Source organism: Puntigrus tetrazona, chromosome 16 (assembly GCF_018831695.1).
Source record: "Puntigrus tetrazona isolate hp1 chromosome 16, ASM1883169v1, whole genome shotgun sequence".
Taxonomy (NCBI): domain Eukaryota; kingdom Metazoa; phylum Chordata; class Actinopteri; order Cypriniformes; family Cyprinidae; genus Puntigrus; species Puntigrus tetrazona.
Genome location: NC_056714.1, coordinates 22,206,965 through 22,230,978, shown reverse-complemented (window position 1 = coordinate 22,230,978; position 24,014 = coordinate 22,206,965). Strand labels below are relative to the sequence as shown.

Genomic DNA, 24,014 nt, shown 5'->3' with positions numbered 1-24,014 from the left:
TTAACCAAGTCCTTGAAGAGGTTCTTTTCAGCACTCAAGACTTGCAAGGAATTTAACAAGCCATGGGATGGCACTTTTGAGAAGTAATTATAGATCAGGAGCTTTTAGTTCTTCGGATTGCCTCAAGTGCAAAAAAAGCTCCCTGTTTTGCTAGAACAGATGGATAACATGGATAAATGACACAATATTTCATAATAAAAGGATTTGGATTCTAAATTGAGAAAATCTACCTGTGAGCGAGTCATGTCCACTTTTCATCTGCATCATTTTGAAAAACACAATGTTAAGTGCATGCGCAATGCTCGTAACTCATGGGATTTGGCAGACTCTCATACTAAAAAAGCAGAACCATATTAAGCAGAGACAATAATTCAAACTCTCAATAGGGCGACCGTTTGGCTTAATTAACACTCACAGGGGAACTCTCCATCAAAATAAAACTGTTTGTCCATTAGACAAGAACTTATTAAACAAGAATGTATTTAATGGCTTCAATTTGCGAAGAAGAAAATGAAAGGGTGTCGTGATGAAAAGAAGCTCTTGAAAATTGCCCCGCTGGGAACGTCCCAGAGGAGAATGCTAGAAAACACAGCTCTGTCATCTGTCAAAGACAGGGGCGTGGTGAGACACATACCAGGACTCTGAAGAAATAGAGGTACTCCGCAGCACCTGAGTAGTTCCCACACTCGTACTGGAACTTGGCGTATCGGTAGAGGGTGTCCAAATACTCCTGGCGGAACTGCAAGGAAAGGAAGAAGTTGAAATGCAAAACAACATAAGTAGATTAGACATTACAATATACACTTTGTGTGTGATGAAATTTACAAAATACATTTTATTTGCTATTGAGGCATGATGGTAATCAAATTAGCATATGAAATAAAAACTAGATAGGAATTGTACTTGCTTACACAAGTTAGCCAAGTCAATCAAAGTTATATTTCAATATTTAAAAAAATAAAGAGTTTAAAATATTAATAAATCTTACAGTTTTATCCTAGAAGTTAAATATCTCTGGCGACGTTCATTGCCATGGATTAATTTTCTCGGGTTACAAGAAAAGGACATGGATTTAACTGTGAACTGTTAGTGGTACTGATTTTAAGATTGATCATGCTACACATGCACTCTGCCATGGCCTTGAGTCCTCACGCATGCATCCAATTAGAAATGACAGCTCAAAAACACTCAATGCATAAGTCAAATGCAGATTAATCTTTGTTAAAGCCGTTGCATTGTTTGCAGACCAGACAAAAGTAGGTATTTTTAGGCTACTGTCTCTTTAAGGCTAAATGCAAATTATAACTTTAACTTTATGATGGTTGAACCTAACCATTAATCCAGGAATCACATTCATGCCACACTGTGGAGACTGGTCTGTATGGATCACGGATCATCTACTATCCGTTGCACCCCTACTATAGCCCCATTTCCACTGCAGGAACTTTCCCCAGGAACTAGACTTTGGCTCTATACAAGTGTGTTTCCACCACAGTTTCCACCACATGTAAATAAAGTTCCAGGTAAAAATATGCCCCTCAGAAATTCCCTGCTCACGAAGTACTGCTTTTTTTTAAGGTATGGAAATTTCATGAGTGAGACTTGGGTGCTGAACATGCTGACTAGTTGAGTTCACCCAGTATTGTATTTCAACCACCATATATGTGCATTATCTTGAAAAATATTACAGTTACTGTGTCATGAAATGTACAGTGTTTTAAAACACCTTAAAACACATTTTAAGGTGAAATGTTTAAACATATTTCAGGCAAGAATGTAGCTGCTTAAAACTCAAATATGCAGTTTATTTATAAAGACACTATGTAAAAACGTGCTTCACTGATTTCGAAGATGTGAGTTCCACGCAATCATTAGGTAAATCTAAATGGTAATCTTTGGACTTAATGATCATTTTATTAAATAATATGTTAAAATAAAAATTAAAACAGTCAATAATTTATATATATATATATATATATATATATATATATATATATATATATATATATATATATATATATATATATATATATATATATATATATATAAAATATTTTGTTTCATTGCAATGTATGTTCCCTCAACTACATTACGGCAGCTATTAATATGATTAAATGAAAACAAAAAGAGGCAGTGGTGTTTGGTATTATATTTCATCAAATTGGCGTAACCAACACAAGCTGACTGGTATTATCCAGTACGCTGCTGTTTGCAGAATTATCGGACTTGTTGGGGGAAAAAAGGACATACTGTTCCAGGTAATTTCAGTAGAAAAGCCTTATTAGTCTTATTATTTTAAATATTAAAAATGCTTTGATTGGCTGTGATCTTGGTGATTGGTGTATTACTTTACTTAAAAAATTATCTGTAAGCCATCGCTGAACCTAGTGAGGAAAACCGTGACCGCACATGACCCCATGTGGCCTCAATATCATTGTCTTGAAAAGCATTTCAAGCTGCCTCCCTCAAGTTCAGCTAACAGCACTGACCAGAGAGTACCAGCAGTTTGACAGACAGTTCAGTAGATCATGCGCGGGAAACTTGCTGGCAGAGTCTCACAACAGAGAGCTCATTGTGTGTGTATGTGTGTGTTTGTGTGGTCACAGTAAACTAGAGCCCTGGTGTGGATGTCGTTAAGGCCACAGGGGCCTTCCTGGGGCGGCGGAGAGAGGGCTGTTAAGGCGAGAATCGTGTCGTAAAGATGGTGCAGCCTGTGCAGTGAAGGTGCACTGAGGACAGGCCTCAGGTCAGTTTCAGGATGCTGGGGTGGGAGTGCCGTCAAGTCAAATATAGAATCCCCAGCATTCTTGAGGCCATACCCACGGGTCCCGAGCTGTTCCGTTTATTCTGAACAATTCGCCACAGAATGTAAATGTCCACAGAAATTTCTGCAAGCCATAAAATCCCCGAAAATGACTTAAGGTTTTGGGAAGTCATTTAATGTGTTGCTGCTCAGGGCCACCCCTCCGGTTGGCCCCCCAAAACAACACTGGGTTCATAGAAGAGTCATGAGAACTCCTCAGAGGGGTGGAAGAGTCAGCAGAAGTACTTACTCCATGCTTGTCAGCCAGATAGTCGAACAGCATACGCCCGTCCCTGGAAGACAAACATTTTGGGGTTAGCAAGGGTTTCTTAAGGTTGCAAAAGTGGAAGAAAAACACATATCTTTAAAAGGTAAATGTTCTCAGATTAACTCAATCATCTAAGCAGAAATATTAAATAAAATAAACATTCTATTGATTTATTTGAAATAAACATACACATATGGGTCAACAACAAAAAGAGGTTTCAAACATCAAAACAATATTAATTAGTTTAATACAACTTAATTTTTTTTTCTCCATACATTGTCCTTTTTCATTTCATTTTTTGTTTCAAGCATATTTAAAAACAACAATCATTGGATGACAAAAATAGTAGTATTACTAGTCTTTTAAACAATCTTTGACACTATCATTCAAACAACTAGGTTTTAACCACTTATCAGCAAGCAGCATATTGTATGTAATATATAAACACATATAGTTAGGTGTAATATCTATATACATATATATCTATATATATATATATATATATATATCTATATTAGATATATCTATATATAAATATATATATAGATAGATATATCTATCTATATAAATATATATCTATATATATATATATATATATATATATATATATATATATATATATATATATATATATATATATATATATATATATATATATATATATATATATATATATATATATATATATATATATATATATATATATATATATATCTATATATATATATATATATATATATATATATATATATATATATATATATCTATATATATATATATATATATATATATATATATATCTCTCTCTATATATATATATATATCTATATATATATATATATATATATATATATATATATATATATATATCTATATATATATATATATATATATCTATATATATATATATATATCTATATATATATATCTATATATATATATCTATATCTCTCTCTCTATATATATCTCTATATATATATCTATCTATCTCTATCTATCTCTATCTATCTCTATCTATCTCTATCTATCTCTATATCTATATATCTATAAAAATTCATATAAAAAAGACAGAAGGTTGGAGCTGTGACTTAGTGGTAATGTGCTCTAAAACACTGAGCTGATCATACAGGTGACATTCAAAACTCCCTGAAACATCTCAACTCACCTCTATGCCAAAATGAAAGAAAATATATACGCCTAATGGTCTTCAATAAAAGTTAGATTATTAATATTTTTTTTTTTTTTTTTTTTTTAAATCACTAACCAGGCAAAAATAGCAAATCTGATAGCTTGAAATAGTACATATTTCTCAACCAGGCTCATGATTTAAGGTATCATTTATATCCGGAGCACAAACTTTGCGGAATGAGTTACACACCAACATTTAATACTTGGGTTTAGAAAAACCAATAAGCCTAAATATGAGCCTTAGGCTGATGATACACAGGGCAACTTTTTGAGCAAGTGAGCAACATTGCTTGGGCACTTTCCCATTAAAAACCTGTAACATTTCTGTCTGAATATTTTAGATCAGTCGCAGCCTCGTGTCTCTCACCTGGTTGTATCACCAGCCTTACTCTCCTTAAGAAACATTGCTCATTAAAGAGCAATAAGGTAAAGAAGAAATTAAACAAACACTCCGTTTCCCCACCAGGTGAGATGGAGTAAGAATACTGCTACTTGTACGTATCATTGAGTGTTGGCAAAATGGAGCTGGTAAGCATGCTTACCACACGACCACCTCCGCCAAATGTGGCCAGCCTCTGAAGAACTTGGCAAATGAAGCCATGCGTCACTGCATGCTCCAGACAGAAAGAGGAGGTTTCACGTTTATTTTATTTGTGGGGAGGTTCAAAGGCTGTTTATAAAGGCGTTCTCCTGCAGAACTACTTCTGTCCCATTATACTATCATCTGACAGATGCTGGGACTGGAGACGAGGCACCTCCTTAAGCAGTGTTCTAACCAGTGATAAGCAATAAAACCTAACTATCTCCTCCATGTAAATTAGATTTTACTGACCTAACCAACCACAACAAGCAGCTTCTGCACTTCTGCATTTGTCCGAGTTATATTTCTCCACCCCATGTGAAATCTAATTGGTCTAAAATCCCATTCTACATGAGCACACAACAGTTCAATAACTAACTTAAAAAAAACTTCATGTCAATCTTTACAACTAGGTTATTTATAACTGAATGTACAAGCTGTTCTTTTTAATACATTGAAAGTGAATTATGACCACAACTAAAAAAATGTGACAAAAAAAATTAACAAAATTTAGATTTAAACTTTTTGACTTCGGTTCACAAAGCTATCACAAAGATTTAGAAGATTAGAATAATGAGCAAAAATACACTTATGAACTTCTCATGGTGTATTTTTGACCTTTTTATAAATTTTTTTTTTTTGTTACTTAAAATTCTACATGTCAAAAACCAGTACGCTAAAACAAACTGTTGCACTTCCAAATGCATGTTACACACAAGCCAGGCTCAGAGAAGATGATAAAACTTCAGTTGCATTTTAATTTAACCATACAGGCTTACCGTTTATTAGTCCCCATGTATTGCACTCCATGGAGAGCAGTGTGAACATTCTTTAAAATGTCTCCTTTAATGATTTACAGAAGAAATGCAATTAAAAAAATGTTTAAAACTGCATTTTAAAATTAAAACTGATTAGAACACTGTTTTAAATTGCTTGTCTTCTCGCTGATTGGGACCCATTATACCGTCCTTAGCATTTCTGCATTCAACCAACATCCTCAGCCCTCACCTAGTATCTCCAAAAACTAACAGTCAATCTATGTTTATCTGTCTGCTGTAGAGGACATTACATCTTTACTCCGTCAGCTCTCACCACCTCCTGTCTGGGTTGAAATGAGGAACAGACTGTGCAGGAGGTCAATGTATTGGTGCTGAGGGAACTGAGAGATAACTCGGCCCTCGGCCATTCAGCACAGCTTATCCATCCATCAAGCTCAGTCTGTTAAAGAAAAAAATCCATCGCCACTCCATATGTCCTAACACTCCTGGACAATGGTCCTGACAGATTTCCAAACATGATATCACCTGCTTATAGCATCCGCCCCATGAGCGACAACGTCAAAGACCTAATCCGGTAAACATCCGATGATGCGGTTTGAAAGAAACATCACACACGAGCAGCTATTAACAAATAAAAGAACAAATAAAGACGAGTCCTGATCTGCACTTCCTCGTGGTCGTCTCAGCCTGTGAAACTCCAGACACCGAAAAATGCCCTCCGAAACCCGAAATATTCAGATCGAACAAGTAAACTTCAAAGTTGCTCGTTAATGAAGAGCAGACATCCATTTGAGTGGGTTAATTAAGACTGCGCCTGGTTCTAACGCCACAAACTTAATCCTGAACTGTGATAAAAGCATGTTTTGAAGAAACGAAACGCAAACTGGTCTTTAAAAATGTCTAGGGAAGGCAATACCACCTACTGAGATTTCTCACTGTAGAGACACCACAAACACACAGCGGTAGCCTGATAAAATATATAGAAGCCCGTGTGGTATTAGCGCTAGTCAAAGCGAGCAATTAAACAATAACTAAGTACAGATCGTGGCCTCGGGGGGGGGGTTATCCTACATTGCATATGGTTTCGGCTAAGAATATGATGCCTCAATATGTGCAGTTTTTAAATGAGGAGAGATATACAATTAGACTGCAAAAAACAATAGTTGTTAGGCAGCGGTGTAACAAGTTATTTCAAGTTTCAAGCATTGTTTTTTTTACAGTGTACTTAAGATTTGGAGGACAGAATCACAGTAAGAACAGAGTTTATTTGTTGGCATGCATATCATTAATAAAGATCAGAGAATCATGGGCATGTGTCGTAAAATGAATGAAATATTTACTTAAAATCTCAGGGTAAATATTTCAAGCCAAAGAGATTTAGCTGACAAAAAAAACAGCTTGGAAATCCCTGGCATAGAGCATCGGCAGAGAATCAAATATTTGAACTCTTTGACATTTCAAGCCTATAGCGGTCTCAAGATCAGGCCTAAATCACATCAAATACAGTGGATAAACCGGCCACTAAGTCAATGCTATGCTGTCTCTTCTGTCTAGGTTTGATGGCGACCGATTGAGAACAGAACAATGTCTTTTCAATCCAACATAATCAACAAGAATCCACTGTTACTAATCCAGCAAATCCATCCAACTGCTAATGGAGACGACTATTTGAGAATATCTCTACTGCCTAGTACAGTGATCAGTGTAACAACCTACTTTTAATTAAATAAAAACATCTCTAATCCCTAATACACCACATATTAAAACCTAAAACATCTAGATTGGCTGGCGGCTAGAAATGAGGAACATCCATCAAAGAAAAGCAAGCACTAGATGAGGACTGAGTTTAACCAAAATATTTTAATTACGGCAAACTCAGCATCAGAAAAAAAAAATTTTAAAAGTAGCCTCTGTAGAACTCACCACAGGATGCTGTAGCATTCTGCTCTTCTGAAATTTGCAGAATGAAACCATATACTCATCCACATGGCAATTTCAATCAAATACAAACCGATTGTGATTACAAATGCCTGCTGATGTTCTGCCATCCACTTAATTAAATGGCACTTAAGCCCGACCTTCCAGAAAAAGAGCCACAAATGTTCTGTTTGGAGTATCGTCTAGCATCGAGCAGGGCTCCATCCCACATCCCTGAGGACTGTCTTGTCTAAACTGTGCAATTGAACACTGTTCAACTTACATTAGATGAACAAGAAAATAAGTAAAGTACCATCTAAGCTGTTGCTTGGAATAGAAAATGACTAAACTACTGTCATAACATTTAAAAGATTGTCCACGGTCTTCCCGTAAAAACCGCAGACAAGTAAAGGTCTACATAATCTACTATAAAGTACAGAAAGGTCGCTTTTAATTTCAAGACAACCACAGGACACCCTAAAGCGTGTACTAAATACCTCATTGGTAGATGATCCAAAGTAACAGACTTTGGGGCATCTGTTTGGTCAAACACATCTGGATATAGAAATGAGCCACAAAAAAACATTTCTTGATTCTGTCATTTCTTTTTTTTTTTTTTTTTTTTTTTTTTTTTTTAAATTGAGTTTATTGATTCCATTTGTTTCACTGGCACACTAACAGGTTTTTGCCTGTACCACAATGGCATGTGCAACAAAAATTAAATAAAACAGTTCAGCGGAACTAACATTTGTTCTGACTTTAAAGCAGAGCTTTTTGCTTTGAATATAGTACAAATGTTTTATAGCACAACATTTTATTTAGTAAATCAAGCTGAATCTTTTGATGTCTCACATGAGACGACATGGAATAACTTAATCACAATCTAAACGTGTTATGTGCACCAATATTTAGATACACAGGTACAGCAATAAAATGATTTAAATACAAAAAGACAAAGTAAGCGACAGACGACTAAAGAGCTAGACTATTCATATGCATTTAATTTCAACATTTACCTGGTTGACTGCATCTGCCTCGTTGTCTCTGGGTCCTCAAACACCTTCACAATGGGCTCTGTCTCAGATTGCAGTTGTTTCAGTTGAGCCACAACTTCAGTCCTCTTTTCTCTGAGAGCTGCAAAAGATATAAATTGATATAAATCTCATGTCCGGTGTACATTTTAGGACATTAAAACCCTCAGACATAAAATGAAAAGGAGTCAAAAGTATAAGTATCAGGAAAAACGACATCAGGTCTCACACACATAGGCATCGGGCAAAATGGACTAAGGTGAAAGAAAACGAGTCAGAACTGAGATCATCTGAATTGAAGGATAGAAAGCCTTCTGTTCAAGAAGCCATGGCCTCCTTTATGCTCGCTAATGACCATGATTACAAGAGTTATGAGAATAAGATATAAAAATGAAAATATTTTATTTAAATTTGCCACCCTCATGCTCACAAATAAAAGTCTGATTCATTATTTTAATCTTTCTTTCTGATATAGTTTTAATGAACCAGTTAAAAAAACATCCTGAGGTTATTTTAAGATGATGTAGGGTTTTTTGCAACTCTCATGCATCACATTAGGCATCTTTCATTGCAGAAGAGCATTAGAAGTTAATCCACTCACAGTTGGGTATTTCTTTGTCAGGAAATAAATTCCTGTATACATCCATGGCAAAGTCCACCATGTTGGTGTCACTGAGGAGGTCCAGCTTTCCATGAAGGAGCTCATTCTCATTGTAGATCTAGAAAACAGTGATGGAAACACCATAAATACATTCAGAACAAAATATCTGTTGACTTTTATAATATCTATTTCTGCAACAAAACGGCTATAACATAACTTCGATATCAATTCATGAACACTTTAACTGACAAATACAGGCACGTAACAATATAGGATTTCAACAAATCTTAAAAACTGTGACAGGTTATTTATAGATTTCAACAAAACCTCATCTGTCTGCGCCAGAAATAAGTTGATCAGTATAGTGTTAATATATCTTGGTGAAAACTAAAACAATGAAGACAACAACACAACACCAGTCGTTGTACACAGATTTAATTAAATAGATGTAAAAATACTACTTTAAAACAGCACTATGACAAGCCAAGGCAAAGTGACAGATCCGCCAGCTGTTTCTAGCTAGCTTCGATGCTGTCTAGTTAGGCAGCGTACTGGGTTTTGAGATAGCCAGCGGCTAGCAAATAACTAATAAAGGGGTTAGTTATACTATGAAAAGACTGTCTATTACTCATGTTAAACTTTTTGTTCTGTTATTAGTTTATTACCGACTGAAACTATGAGTTATATGATTTACAGACTACCGGCAACACTATTGTGGCTACAGGCACGTGGTAGTAGCTTTGTCGCCTTCTACATACAAACAGTGCTGCAGCACGCTTTCAAATACCAATGTAAGATACACGTGTACCTCTTTTACTGAGAGGAATTCCAGCAGTGGGAAAACGAGATGTCTATCCAAAAAGTGGGCGATTTTGGTGGTCAGATCGTATTCCGCCATGTTGACAACGGAAGAGGACGCGCTTCAAAACCGGAAAAACTTTATTTAATATAGTGCGTTCACACAGTCCAACGGCGCCGTGAGCACTAAGTTGAAGCGTCACGCAGTATCAAAGGAAACATACTGCTTTAAACGGAATGATGTTCACTCAACAAATACATTTACTCTGATAAAATGTAATAAAATAAATCTAACAAACAGAATGCAAAAATGTAATTTTTATCAAGTTTATTCACTTCTAGAAAACACATAACTTAAGGATATGAAAATAGTAAATGTAAATTAAATACAATTTTATTAATAACACTTGACTACTTTTTGCTATAGAATATGTAAGAATAAATATTACAAAAGATAACTAACTAATAACTGTAAAGAGTTGTAGAATGTAATAATACAACAAAATAAATGTACAAATAAAATAGAATTTTATTATTATATATGACTTAACTTATCATCCAGCTACGTGCTAATAGAATACAATAAAGAATTTGCTAATGTTTAGGTGTAATAATTATCTTATTGTACTTATTGTACTTATTTACTTAATCAGCAGTTCTAAGAATAATTTCAAATATAACAATTAGGTGGAACACATTTAAATATAATTATTTGCATTAATTACTGTAATTAATAAAATAATATGGTTAAATAGAACAAAATAAATATGAGGAATAAATATATTTTATATATTTTTATCAGTAAAATGTACTTTGCATTAGAATATTTGAACATTTGGCTGTATTAGTTTAATTCTTGTACACAAATAGTTAGTCAGTTTAGTTTAATTCTTGTGCACAAATACTAAAGTGTAAATTTTACTAATTTGTACTCTATGTATACAATAGAATAGAATAGAACAATCTCTTCTGATATTTATTTGTAAAGTTAAATACGAGCTATGCTTATAAACCTTTCAAGACTCTATAATTTAACAGCAGAATTGATACAATAAAACATTTTATTCATAAAGAGGCCACGTTTTGCCAAGTAAACTTGCTGAATTTTGAAAATCCTGCTGAAATAATGGACCCCTTCCAGAACCCACTGAAATTCCTCCAGCAGACAAGTATCAGCGAGAGTTCACCGGGCTCAGGGAAAGTGACCTCTTCCTGGAACACAGAGCTACCTTCACTTGAAGATCAAAACAAAAGGCAGGTCCAACAGGAAAAAAAAAATCACTCAATGACATTACTGTCAAAATAATCATACAGTATGTGACTACCTCAACCGAGAAACTGACGACGGGAGCAGAAGAGCATCCAGCGGGTTTTACTCCTCACTTCAGCAGCTGTCTCATAAAGATGCCCATGTGTTGGCCATACACTGCAAAGAAGAGCCAATATCAGCTCCTAAATGGTCCATCTATAATAGGTTCCACCAGCACCATATTTACTTGACAACCACACGGCACTGTCCTGGATCCCAAAACAATCTCCCTCTTGTAACGTCGAACCTTTCCTTTCTCCTGACTGTGGAATGAGTCACAAATGTAAAGCTGTCACTTTGGCCAACTCTTGTTTAACCGTTAACTCTAGGCGTACTGCAAGGGAAACAACAGTTAAAGACGTCTTTGTTCGAGCCTATGTATGTTTGAGAACTTGTATAGTTAAACATTTTTGTTGAATTATAAAATTTTTTTTTTGGACCAACCTTCACCGATTTGAATAGAATTTGGTGACACGACAACGTGTTGGTTTTTTGAGGTTAAAAGGTTAACGTGGTTTCTGACGTCTTCCTTTGAAACATGGAAAAATCACGCTGAAATGTCATGCTTCCATTAGCTAAGAGCCAATTTTCACAGTCTTTATGCGTGCGCAAGGTTTTCTCGGCAAACCAATCATCTGATCTTTTTTTTTTTTTTTTTTTTTTTGGTATTGAGCAGTTTTTTTGCAGTCGCACCCACCATGTATTCCCAGAGTTCGTGAGAAACTCCTTTTGTCTAAATAATTCAGCATCAGTAATGCATGCACGCACATCCGCTGTGACAACCTTTTCCAAAAGAAAAGCAAGGATCTCGTTTATTTAATGCTCTTATTTTACTTATTTGTTTTTAAAACTGATTTTCCCCATTTCGACAATTTGGCACATCAAGCCTATAGCTGGCACTCTGGCTTGGGAAGGCATCCATGAAAATTCTTGTGAAATTATTATCCATGGTTTAACATAAGGAAATTACCAGCTATTACTAAGTGGTTTGGTTTAACTGTGCAAATAGGCACCATGTTGGGGATTGTAAATGCTTCTGCACTTAAGGTAGAATTATTTTTCCTCACTGTCTCTATTTAAAAAGTACACGTTCCAGTGTCTCCTTCGGGAATCAAGGTGTAATTACTTATATGAAAGTGATATAAACATAAGTTGCTAGTTTATAAAGTCTCTCTAAATTGTAGGGTTTTTTTTAATTCTTATTATATTTCTAAAAATGATGAGTGCAGCAAAGTATTTTATTAGATATTTTAGAGCGAACGCAACCGATATGCTGAAATCAGCAAACAAAATCAACAGTTTTTTTTATTTTGCTTGTAAACTTGATAAGGCAATGGCTTCCAGAAAGAGTCCAATGCTGGCAAAGACTGCTGGAAAAGGAAGGAGCAATAGGTTAAACGCCGCAATAGAATACTAATTGACATTAAGACTACTTTTGAAAAATTAATTCTGAGGCCAAATTGCTCTGGTTTCTCCTGTTTCAACCAGCCAATCATTTTAATGAAGGAGGCCCTGGAGCACAGCATTGGAAAATCCACGTTTACCCGCTCCACCAAACAAGACTGAGGCTAGAAGAGTCAGAGACAGCGAGCGTGATGAAAATTCACTTTTTAGCTCACTTGCCCGTCCGTTTAAACTTGAATCAAGCTAAATTCGTGTACAAAAACCTTTCTATTATAGAATGAGTGCATACTGCTTTGAAGCAACCCATTTGTGACACACGAGGAAATGGAGAAATAATATTTCCTGAAGACTGACACGTCGGCTAATACTCCAGAACATACGAAACCGTTGCTTATTAATATTTGTGGCTACAGACTTTGACAAAAAAAACCCACCAGTGACTAACACAAGCCACCAAAACACCTTTGAAGAGCAGGCTGCAGATTTCAAGTCAAGGTGACGCCGGTGACCCATAATTTACGCAATGCAAACGCAAGCGGACACGAAAAAAAGTTTTCTTGGCGTTGATACCTCCTTAACAGGTCATTTCAACACAAATAGAGCCATTTATAAAGAGGAACTGTGTTTTACGGTGAATCATACCAAATTGTGGCTTTGTTAATGCACGGGAAACTGTGAGCGCTAAGGTGATTAAATCGCTGATGTTCCTTTGAGGGAAACGTACCCATTGCTCCGGAAAAATAGAGGCCTTTCTGCATTTGCAATTGGATGAAGTTAGTAAACCCAAATCCCTCTGGATCTTTAAAGTCAGTTTCTTAAAAAGAGACCTAAATCTAACCTAAATTTTTATAACCTTATTTGACTGACGAAGTGTTGAATGAGCTCATGGTTGAAGGTCTATATTTCCCTGCAAAGTACTGCAAAATGTAAAAAACGGACTCAATTAATATATTTGCAAAGTATCTCCCTTGATGTTTTTGGATATCCAGTGTTTATGTAGATGGAAATGAATGGTTTAAATGTTTGTGGTAGACAGTAAAATGTTTGCAGGAAAAGTTCTGATTGCCCCAGATGTTGTTGCTTCTTTTTTACAACTCCTCTGTCTGGAAACTACACTATGCAGATGCTCCACAACACATCGGAGTGAATACTGCACGCCTACGCTCCATCTCCACCCATCCCAACTGAGAAAAGTGGTGGGTATGACCACAAAAATAATAACTTGCACAATTAAGTATTCCACTCCAAGTGCACACGCACAAATGTACATCTTTCTTCCTTTCACTATCATAAACCTCAAGCCTCAAAATAAAAAAAACAGCACCTTACATAAGAATTGTAAGTAAAAACCATTTCTGCATTTTGTTTTATATCAGTCACACTTTACCATTACACATAGAGGTTTACGGTTTACAGTTACAGCCATGTATAAAAGCGCTGGTACTGCGTTTAACCCAGTAAAAAGGGTTGTGTGTTATAACAGTAAACAAATAAACAATCCCAAAAAAGGAAAATATACTGTGTGTATGTGTGTGTGTAAGTATATATGTGTGTGTGTGTTTGTGTGTGTGTATGTGTGTGTGTGTATATATATGTGTGTAAGCAAACAAGCAAATAATAGAATTATAAATTGCATTATACAACCTCAACATAATAATACAATAAATATAATCTAAATATTGTTATACCGCCTCACAATGAATTAAAGAGAGAAAGAAAGAAAGAAGAAAGAGAGAAAGCTATGGAACATTGAATTATACTTTTTATAATAGACCCCCCTGTTGTTATTTATCTGACTACATAAGGGGTGGAAGATTGGAGGGTGGTCCCCAGAGCAGCCACGTCTGGCCGGTTCCTCGGCTTCTTTGTATGGGCTGCTGCTGCCAGGCGCTTTACAGTCTACCCAACCTGGGAGAGATAAAGGTATTCTTAATGAGGAGCCATGGCCCACACTGTGCATAAGAAGAAAAATATGCCAGGAACATAGTGCAGTTTGATTGGATGCTTGTAAAAATCCACTGTAAACATGCCATTTTAGTTTCTCTTAATTGTGTGGTGATGACTAAGGAACATCTCGCTGCACTACATTTAAAGGGATAGTTCACCCAAAACGAATGATTTATGAAAATTACTCATTCTCATCTCGTTCCAAACCTTTACGATCTTTGTTCACAATCGGAAAACAAATTAAGATATTTTTGATGAAATCTGAGAGTTTCTGACCTCCAAAGATAGCAAGGGTCCCACCGCTTTCACGGTCTGGAAAGATGCAGAGAACATTGACAAAGTATTTGATGTGACATCAGTGACGATGCATGCGTCTGCTTTGATCTGCATGTAAACAATGCGTGTGCGTGGTGCTGCTGTCGTAGAACACACATATGTCACGCTACTCTCCAAAATGGCACTAGATTGAAGCAGAAGAGAAGCTAATCTCGCTGTTTTGTAAAATTATGGTTGAACCACTGACTGGACTATATTGTTGATGTTCTTGGTATATTTCTGGACCTTGATCTAGGTAGGAACCTTGCTGTCTTTGAAGGGTCAAAAAGCTTTTCGATTTTAAAAAAAAAAAAAAAAACGTAATTTATATTCTGAAGATAATCGAAGCTCTTAAAGGTTTCAGTAATCAATGACAGATTTTTCATTATTGGGTGAACTATCCCTTTAAAAATTTTCATTTAGGGAGTGAACTATCAATTTGAATATTACAAATGCTCTCACTAGAACCAGATGTTATGTTATATTCATTATTTTAAGAATATTTGCTAGAATAATTCTGACTACCATTATATACCTTTAATTAATCATTGTCATATAAAATAACAAAACATAACTTAAATAAGTACTGCTAACCTGAAGTATGCGAGCAGTTTGTTTCAAATTTTTGAATTAGCAAATCTTTTTGGCTGACTCAAAAGAATCTATTCATATGAGTAATTTGTACACGATTCAAAGCTTGCACTGTTTGTTGTTTTTTTACACTACTTTGCATAAATGCATATAAACCTACACAAAGTTTGGGACCATTTTTGATGCATTTGTGACTATTTTAGTTGAGAGTTAAGCTGCGGCCTGAGTTGTTAGTGGGAAAGTAAAGTCATTTCTTAAGAGAAGCAAGGTATTGATTAAAAACATGGAATTGAATGCTGAATAGCCCAACTATAGTCATTCTTTTCAATCAAGTTTGAATTGCTCCTTCAATTGCACTAAATTAACATGTTAGGCAATATTGACAGCTTATTTTCAACTATTATTTAAAAAACGTGTCTCACTGCAGTTCATGACGTTCAAAGAAAAAAAGATCTAATGAAATAAGATGATATACACAGCAAAACATAGCCAAACTTTCCATGAAAAACCATTCCCCACTGATAGCTGCCTTATTAAGTAGTAGACAGTGCCAGACAAGTCATCCAGCTGCTTTTCATTGCAGTATCAAATGAATCCAAATCAATTGCCTCTAAAGATGAATGCCTCCATGCATGATACCTCAAAGTCAAACTTTCGCACAGGGCCTCAGTACCAGTGATATGAATTCAAATGATTTTCCCCCCTTGTTTTTTAGATATGCATCACCTCGCTCGTTGAACGTGTTTAGTGATAAATTACCATCCCAGACCCCTTATCCCGTGCCCGATGCTGACTTCAGCACTGTCGTATTTGATGCCATTGGACTTGGGTTATCTGAGGAGCCAAGGGGGTGAGCAAACAATGCAAACTCACACAGAGCCTCCCACTGCACTGAGCACATAAGACAACATCTGCACCGCACATGTAAGCCAGAACACAATTGCTTGCTCTGAGAATTCAAGTCAAGACTACATTTTAAATGTTTTAATGATTTAATGGAAAAGCGGAGTTTCCAATAATGTTTTTTTCTGGATGTGCAAGTGCATTTGAGTGTCTGTGTGAAAGAAACCTCCACTATATATATATATGGTAATGTAAAAAAGAAAATACAATAACACCAAAGATAAATGTTAAGTTTTTTTTTTCCCCTGCATTTTTGCTGTATGTGTAGTTGAATGATTATGTTTAAAGTATTGAAGACGTGCATGTAAAAATTTACATTTTATGTTCATATTTATTTTAATTATATAAACATTATACAGTTTAAGCTTAATATAAACTATAATTAGCTTTGTGTCACCTTTTCTATTAACCAATTATACAATTAAATTGCATTTCTGCTATTGGTGAATTACCAACCATGATTACTTGATTTCATGCACAAATATGTCCAAAGCCAGTTTGTTTGGCAGATTTGCTTGTTGTATTATGATCTATTAGGCACGTTGTATTATGATCTTAACATCATTTTAAAGTGATTTAATGTGATTCACTTTATACGATTGAAAATGTGATTTTCATCCCATTTGCCAAAGTAATGTGATAATGTGATATATTTTAGGGTGAATTTTTTTTGCAGTTTGCTAAAAGCAATGGCTATTGGTTAATATTATATTTGTAAATAAAATTTACAAATATACAAATTAAAAATTTCTACAATATTACAATTTTATTTAGTAGGATTTTTCTATTCATCAGTAACAGTTTTCACAAGAACATTAATATTAACACAATAACATTTTATCTGTACAACTGTTTCTTGCTCATCAGATCAGCGTATTTGATTGATTATTAAAGTGGTAAAATTTTTCATCTATATAGCACTTTTTAAAAAAACATAATGCTTCACACAAGAGAAAATGGACTGGAGTTACAGCTTCTGAAAATACAGCTTTTCCATCACAGGAATAAATAGCATTTTCAAATATATTAAAATAGAAAGTAATTATTAATGTTGTAATAATATTTCACAATGTTGCTGAAACAAACAGAGCCTTGGTAAGCATAAGAGAGTTCTTTCAGAAACATTTTAAAAACTCTTACCAACTCCAAACCAAAAACCCTAACCCCAAACCAAAAATACTCTTCATTTATTTATAAAACTTTCAATGAGCAACAACTGCTGGTATATTGATTAATCTATATCAAATACGTTTAGTGAAATGTGCTGTATGGAAAGCCTGTGATAAAAATATATGTGATGTTTAACCATAACACTGAGAAAAGGAAGATACATTTGGTTGCAAACTGGGTAAATAGCTAGGATGAGACAAATATGAAATAGCTAAAAATGAAATGGCGCTAAGTTCGCATTTTTCAATGCACCAAAACCCTAAATGATTGACGACCCCCTGAGGACGTAGATGTCTTCAGTTGCAACAATAGCAGAGAAAGGCCAGACCGCCGCTACTTTGGATACTGCAACTTTGGGAAGACCTATTTCTGTGGAGAATCAAGCAGTGGTCTTGTGAAATCATTGTGCTTCGGCTGCTCTTCACCGCCAGAGTAAAGTTGAGGAAATTACAGACGTGCTATAAAAACAAGCTGTATTTCCAGCGGTTTCTCGTAATTGTGCTTACTGTTTACAGAACTGGTGACAACAGCCATTCCTTTGTATTGGCGTCGCTACAGTAGGTGTCCTGTATCGTTTCTGATGTGGCTGTGATTTGCTAAACCCAGCAGATGCATGGGAAGACTCTTAAACATCTTTATAGAAGTTGCGAACCAGGGCCAAGGAGTGACAGTGGCATGGGTGAGTTGTGGGTCACGCTCTATTGCCCCTCGCATATTGAGAATAACTGAGGCGTGACCCATTCGGTCACAGGAAGTGTTCGGCTAAACGAAATGAGTTCCAATTGAGGACGGCGAATAATGTGCAGTGTCGTGAGCTCGAAAAGTATTTCACAACAGGAAAAAGGTTTCCAGGCTGTCAGCTTAAATGAGGTGCTCTTTGGTTGTGGTTTTACAGCTTTAGAGCACATGTTGGAGTATAGAGAGACAATGCAATAGCTTTTCAACAGGCCTTTGTTTTTTCCTATCACTTCTGCAGTTAATGTTTTGGGGAGATATTAGGAATAAGAATTAAAAAGCACATTCGTGTTAACACACATCTAGTTCGTCACAAGTGATCTTTCGTATTTAAAACTTTTTCTTCCAGGTATGAATTTAAAAGTATAAAGTATAAGCATATATTTTATTTAATTGAAATACATATCAGAAAATACTTGCAAATTAGTGTGCAGGTGAAAATTATATATTTTGTTCTTTTTACTTATTTCAAATTTCTAACAAGATTTTGACTTTTCAAAAGTTCATAAGCAGTTATTATAATTATTATCAGCCCAAACTATATATAAATTCAATTTATACAAATATAACCACAAACTGATTGATTGATTGATTGATTGATTCAGTTAGCCACAATAATGATAGTTCTTAAAATCAGATGATTGTTACCCTTTTCATGTTTTATGTACCAAGTCTTGAAGGCTGTATGTGCTGTTTTGCTCAATTTTATGTGATTTTATTTATGTTTCAGAATTACAGCTTGCTAGCACGTAGAATTATCACCAAAACATAAGAGGAAGAATGTATTATTAACCTGATTAAAACCATGTAGGCATTAAATTTGTGTGGAACTTTTATGAAACTGATATCTTAAAGCTATCTGGCAAGTTTGGTCAAGACATTTACTTACCTAAATGATGTCATTTAACTTAAAACATCTTTCATACATTGTAAAAGTACTTCTTTTTTACATCTAAATGAACTATATTGAAGTCAAATATATTTAAAATCATTGATTCTACCACAATGCACTGGGTTACATCAATGAAAGTCATTTTAAGAGTCACATGGGGGAAAAAATATCTCTTCAAGGTAACAACTGCCCATTTTCACTTTCACAGTGTAGTGTCATTTGAGACGGGGTTTGAATTGAGTTTAATGAGAAAGAATGACGTCCAATCCAGCAGCGTGTAAACCTGCGTATGTGTTGACAGACATTCTACCACGAGCAATCACACATTTAGACCGGGTTTTATGTTGAGTTGGGTTGTTTTTCTTGGCACTGCAACAAGAGATGTGTTGGTGTCTTTGTATGTATGTGTGTGCTGGAGCCAATTAAGAAAGTGAGAAAGAAAATGTGTTACTTAATAATTGCAATTTGCCACAACGACCAGGTTTAGAGGTCAAAGGTGCAGTGGAAGAAGCATCATTACAACAAAGCAGGCACACAGCTGAAGTCATGTGTATGATTTGTCTAAGACTGAAAGCGATCCTGTCAGGCCGGGGTCGAGATTTGCTTTCAAAGCAAATACTGTCGTAAATGGCATCTGCCTTCATTTTCTGTAATTGGAAGATATTGCTAGAAAAAAAAAAAAAAAAAAAGATTGGAAAGGCGCAATGGTTGTTTAAAGCCACAGAACACCTCACCCATTGCTCCAAATTGCATCTTTATAACTGCTTGTGTCAGAGATCAGTAGCCTTGACTGCTTCTGTCAGGAATCAAAATAAAATGTCTGAACAGAGTATTTCAGTGAATGCCCTCTTTTTGTGGAAGCAGGCATATGAGGGAAACACAGGTCTACCTCATGTCACATGTGGTGCTGCAAAAGCACGGAAAACTACGCACACAGTAGTTAAGCAGCACAATTTCGGTTTTCAAACGGCTGCTATTGATCTCTCCTTATAGTGACACTTCTGGCAAAAGCAGAGCTCCAAAGTAAACACAAAGCATGTGCTACCTTTTTCCTCACTTCCCGTAGACCCAATTGTAAATGAATCTGACGCCTGTAAAGAGCTTGTCGGACCTGTGAACATGAGGTGTCTTCTGGTCTGACACGCAGGTCAGCAGCGGGCCCTTAAAGGGGACATCGAATGCCAATTTTCCACGAGTTGATATGACTCTTTAGGCTCTTCGTGAAATGTCTATATCATACTTTGGTTAAATTTGATCAAATGTGGTGTAAAACAAAAGCCTTTTTAGCTTTTCAAAAAACACACTGCCAACACACATTTATGTTCAAACACAACGTGAGATAGAATTGTATTTTTTTGGTCTTTTCTGACCTTCATAAAATGTCATAATTGGATCTTCCGGTGAAACTTCTCTCTGGTTACGAATGATAGACCTCTGCAGTCATTCTTCAGTCTCACATGCAAGTCTCTAGATCAACCAACACCCTTAAAAATGAAGGTTTTTGGCGTTAACGGCTCCACGAGGAATCCTGAACATCCTGAACCTCTTAAATGCAGAAAAGGTTCTTCATACTGGAAAAAAGGATTCTTTAGATTTTTAAAATGTTCTTCAAAATGATTCATTTAAGATCAGTTCACTGAAAGGTTATTTGGGGAACAAAAAAAATGTTTTTTTTATGGCATCACAACATCCTTTTGGAGCCTTTTAAGTGAACAGATCGAACCAAAAACTTTTTTACTTTTTAATAATCTTTTTAACTTGGTTGTATGCCATTATATGGAAGAGAGATCTGTCGCTATTTGCATTACAATGTGACCTTAACACACTAACCTGTCAGACAAACATGTTTTTGTTCATTCAAGAACACTAAGAGGTTCTAAATGAATGAACAACCTCAATTAGGATAACAGTGTCAAACTTGATAACCTGTCAAATGTACACTAAATATGATGAAACACACCAATTCATATTTAAAGGCTTAAAACTGTGAATCATTTTGGTGAATCTGTTCATGTAAATAAGTCAGCTCAAAGAAATGAATACTAAAAAGGTGAATCGTTTGTTTGAATCTGTTCATGTAAATGAGTTATCTAATACTAAAAGCATTAACCAACTTGCTCCTTTTAAACAGTATAGTGTAAGTTTTAGTTATTTCCCAACACTGCCCAACAGCTTGTACTGGCATGTTTTCATGTGGTTGTTATAGCTTTCCAGCAAAAAGCCTTATCCACATATCAAGTGACTGCCATCCAGGAGACCTGGAAATGACCAAATCCACAAGTCATCAGAGCACAGAGCACAATGAACCGCACAATTATATAGAGAGGATGACATTTTCTAGGTGGCCTTTCTACACCACTACGCCAACCATGTCCTTTAAGAAACAAACCCTGGGTTAAACTGTACAATATACAAGCGGCCACAAATAGGAATGACATCAAGTTTAGGTCGTGCTACTATAAACAAGCATGTGCTGAGTCCACTTGGTGAGTGCACTGTGTGGTAGACACAGCAGAGTAAATCACACGCTGAGCCAGATCCACAGCTCCTTAGAGACCAATTGAGCACATAGAGAGAAAGAAAATAGACACAGCATATAAAACCACAATAACCTTTAGAAATGCTACAACAAGAAAAACTTTCTATGGTAGTAAAAAAGAATAAACCTTATGAATTAAATATGAAGTCTATCTTTTATTACTTAATCCACATTATTTAGTTCATAAAACTATGAAAAGTATATTATAATATATTATATAAGTATATTTTTAATTGTAAAAATTATTCTTAATAATTAATAATTAAATTGGCCAACTTTAAATGATTTCATTGCCACCGATCTTTGACTTACATTACTGAAACAGCCCATATTTTCAGTTATATCTATATTTGTATAGGTATGTACGTAGGCTGTGTTTTTTTTGTTTTTTTTTTATGATGTAGGCTGTATATGTAATATTTATATTGTGCTGTCAAAGTGGTCCATCATCTTAAAACGTTATTTGTGGTTTTGGCAAAATATTCTACATTTAATATATTCCAAATTACATTAAATATTTACACGTTTTTGGGATGTCGTTTGAATTTGTACTTAAAAAAAGAGGTTGGATTTTGCCTGTGCCCTTCATTGACCCTTCTCACGGCGTTAACTTACGACGTCACTGTCATCCACCAATCAGCTCACAAGGGGCGGAACTAGGAAAACATGTCGTCTATATCGGAGCTCTACGATGTTAGTTGGGAAGGTAAATGGCTTGTTTTCGTTAACAGCAGTTATTAAGATATTCGGTATGTTTCTGAACTAATTCTATTGATGCCAGAGTTATTCATTTTGCACGGGTTTACGAACTATGTGCCTTATTTTTCGTGTTTTTCTTTGAAGACAGCATGCTATCTGCGTAGCCAGTTAGCTTATGAAGGCACAGCTTAGTAGCAAAACCTGCATTCTAGAAATCTAAATTTATGTTTATGTAAGATGAAAAGGTTCGTTGTGTATTAAGCTAATACTTTGGGCTTTACTTGAAGTGTAACGTTAAAACATGAGCGAATTATTAATGTAAATCTTTTTGTGACTCTCTGGTGTGTTTATGGTGAATCCCTTCTGTATTTGAAGATTCGCAGAGATCATATCAGATGTGACATTGCACCTAAATATCATGTTGTTCAACTACAATAAAGAATGGTTCCGTTCACTAGAGACGATCGTCATTTCCCGTTGTTTTTATGAGGAAATTCTTTTGTTGCCACAAATCTGACATCTTAATTCATTGCTATGATATTTTTAATAACCGTCTGATTAATTTAGATTATGTCATCACTGATATATTTTTTGATGCATGGTTTACTCTTGGTTTCTCAGCTTGTGATAGAGTGCTAGCAATACAATGATTTCACATACTATTACGTTGTGGTGTTACTTTTTACTTAAGTAATTTTTCTGATCATTTAATTAGCAATGAGGGAAAATTTAATAAAATATGCATAAAATCATAAGTAAGTTAGTGCTCTGACTTCTTTAAACCCACAGTATGTGCTTTAAGAATATAGAGAGAGATTTTTGGCATTTTATCTGTTTGTAATATTTGTTTTTTAGAAAATATTTTTTTTTTTTTTTTTTTTAAATAGATCATCCTACAAAGTTTTGTTTTTAGATTTATTTAAGCTAAGTATATAGTCAGAAAACATGCCTGTCTAATGGAGCCCTAAAGATACCGAAACCAATGAGGAAGATGAATATAGAAAGTGTATTCGCAATTAATAATTGATGATGAAAATAAATTGGTGATCAAGTTTCAGCCAAAGACTAATGCGTTTCTTTATTGCATTTCAGAAATGCGTGACAAACTGCGTAAGTGGAGAGAAGAGAATTACAGGAACAGTGAGCAGATTGTGGATGTCGGTGAAGAGCTGATTAATGAGCATGCATCTAAACTGGGAGATGACAGTAAGTACATTTACAGTAAAAAGTTATAAGAAGTTTTAAAACACAAATAACCTTTAGTCTGAGTTTATTATAAACTTAATGGATTTTATAATTAGATCCGGTTTGGGGTGATGTCTGCCTGGCAACGATCAGATGCATTTCTCATGCACATACGCATACAAGCTCATTCCTTCAATAGAAGAACTGACAGATACTTAACAAATAAATAGGCTGAATAGCCATAACATTTTATTGCGTGGAACAATCATAGTCCTAGCAAAACACTGAGGTTATATTCCCATTAGACAAATAATAGGAACATTTCCCACAGCAGGCGATCTGGAGTCTGACAGTAATTGT

At 35.2% G+C, this 24,014-nt stretch overlaps 2 protein-coding genes across 3 annotated transcripts in view; one reads left to right on the top strand and one right to left on the bottom strand.

The window, feature by feature from the left end:
- The window catches only part of eif3ea (eukaryotic translation initiation factor 3, subunit E, a), a 37,893-nt gene extending 27,788 nt beyond the window's left edge, over positions 1 to 10,105 (bottom strand). The window contains exons 1-5 of the mRNA XM_043261628.1: positions 9,976 to 10,105; positions 9,168 to 9,285; positions 8,552 to 8,669; positions 3,054 to 3,096; positions 635 to 739 (exon numbers count right to left, since the gene is read on the bottom strand). Coding sequence (XP_043117563.1) covers positions 635 to 739; positions 3,054 to 3,096; positions 8,552 to 8,669; positions 9,168 to 9,285; positions 9,976 to 10,065 — 474 coding nt within the window. The 5' untranslated portion in view covers positions 10,066 to 10,105. The remainder of the gene's footprint in view (positions 1 to 634; positions 740 to 3,053; positions 3,097 to 8,551; positions 8,670 to 9,167; positions 9,286 to 9,975) is intronic.
- A 12,269-nt stretch (positions 10,106 to 22,374) lies between these two features.
- Positions 22,375 to 24,014, top strand: part of emc2 (ER membrane protein complex subunit 2) — a 28,954-nt gene continuing 27,314 nt past the window's right edge. Inside the window, exons 1-2 of one of the 2 annotated variants that reach the window (XM_043261302.1) lie at positions 22,375 to 22,476; positions 23,562 to 23,675. In XM_043261302.1, the coding sequence (XP_043117237.1) occupies positions 22,437 to 22,476; positions 23,562 to 23,675 (154 nt within the window). In that variant the 5' untranslated portion in view covers positions 22,375 to 22,436. Of the gene's footprint in view, positions 22,520 to 23,561; positions 23,676 to 24,014 lie in introns of both variants that reach the window. The other variant, XM_043261301.1, reaches the window with a different exon arrangement.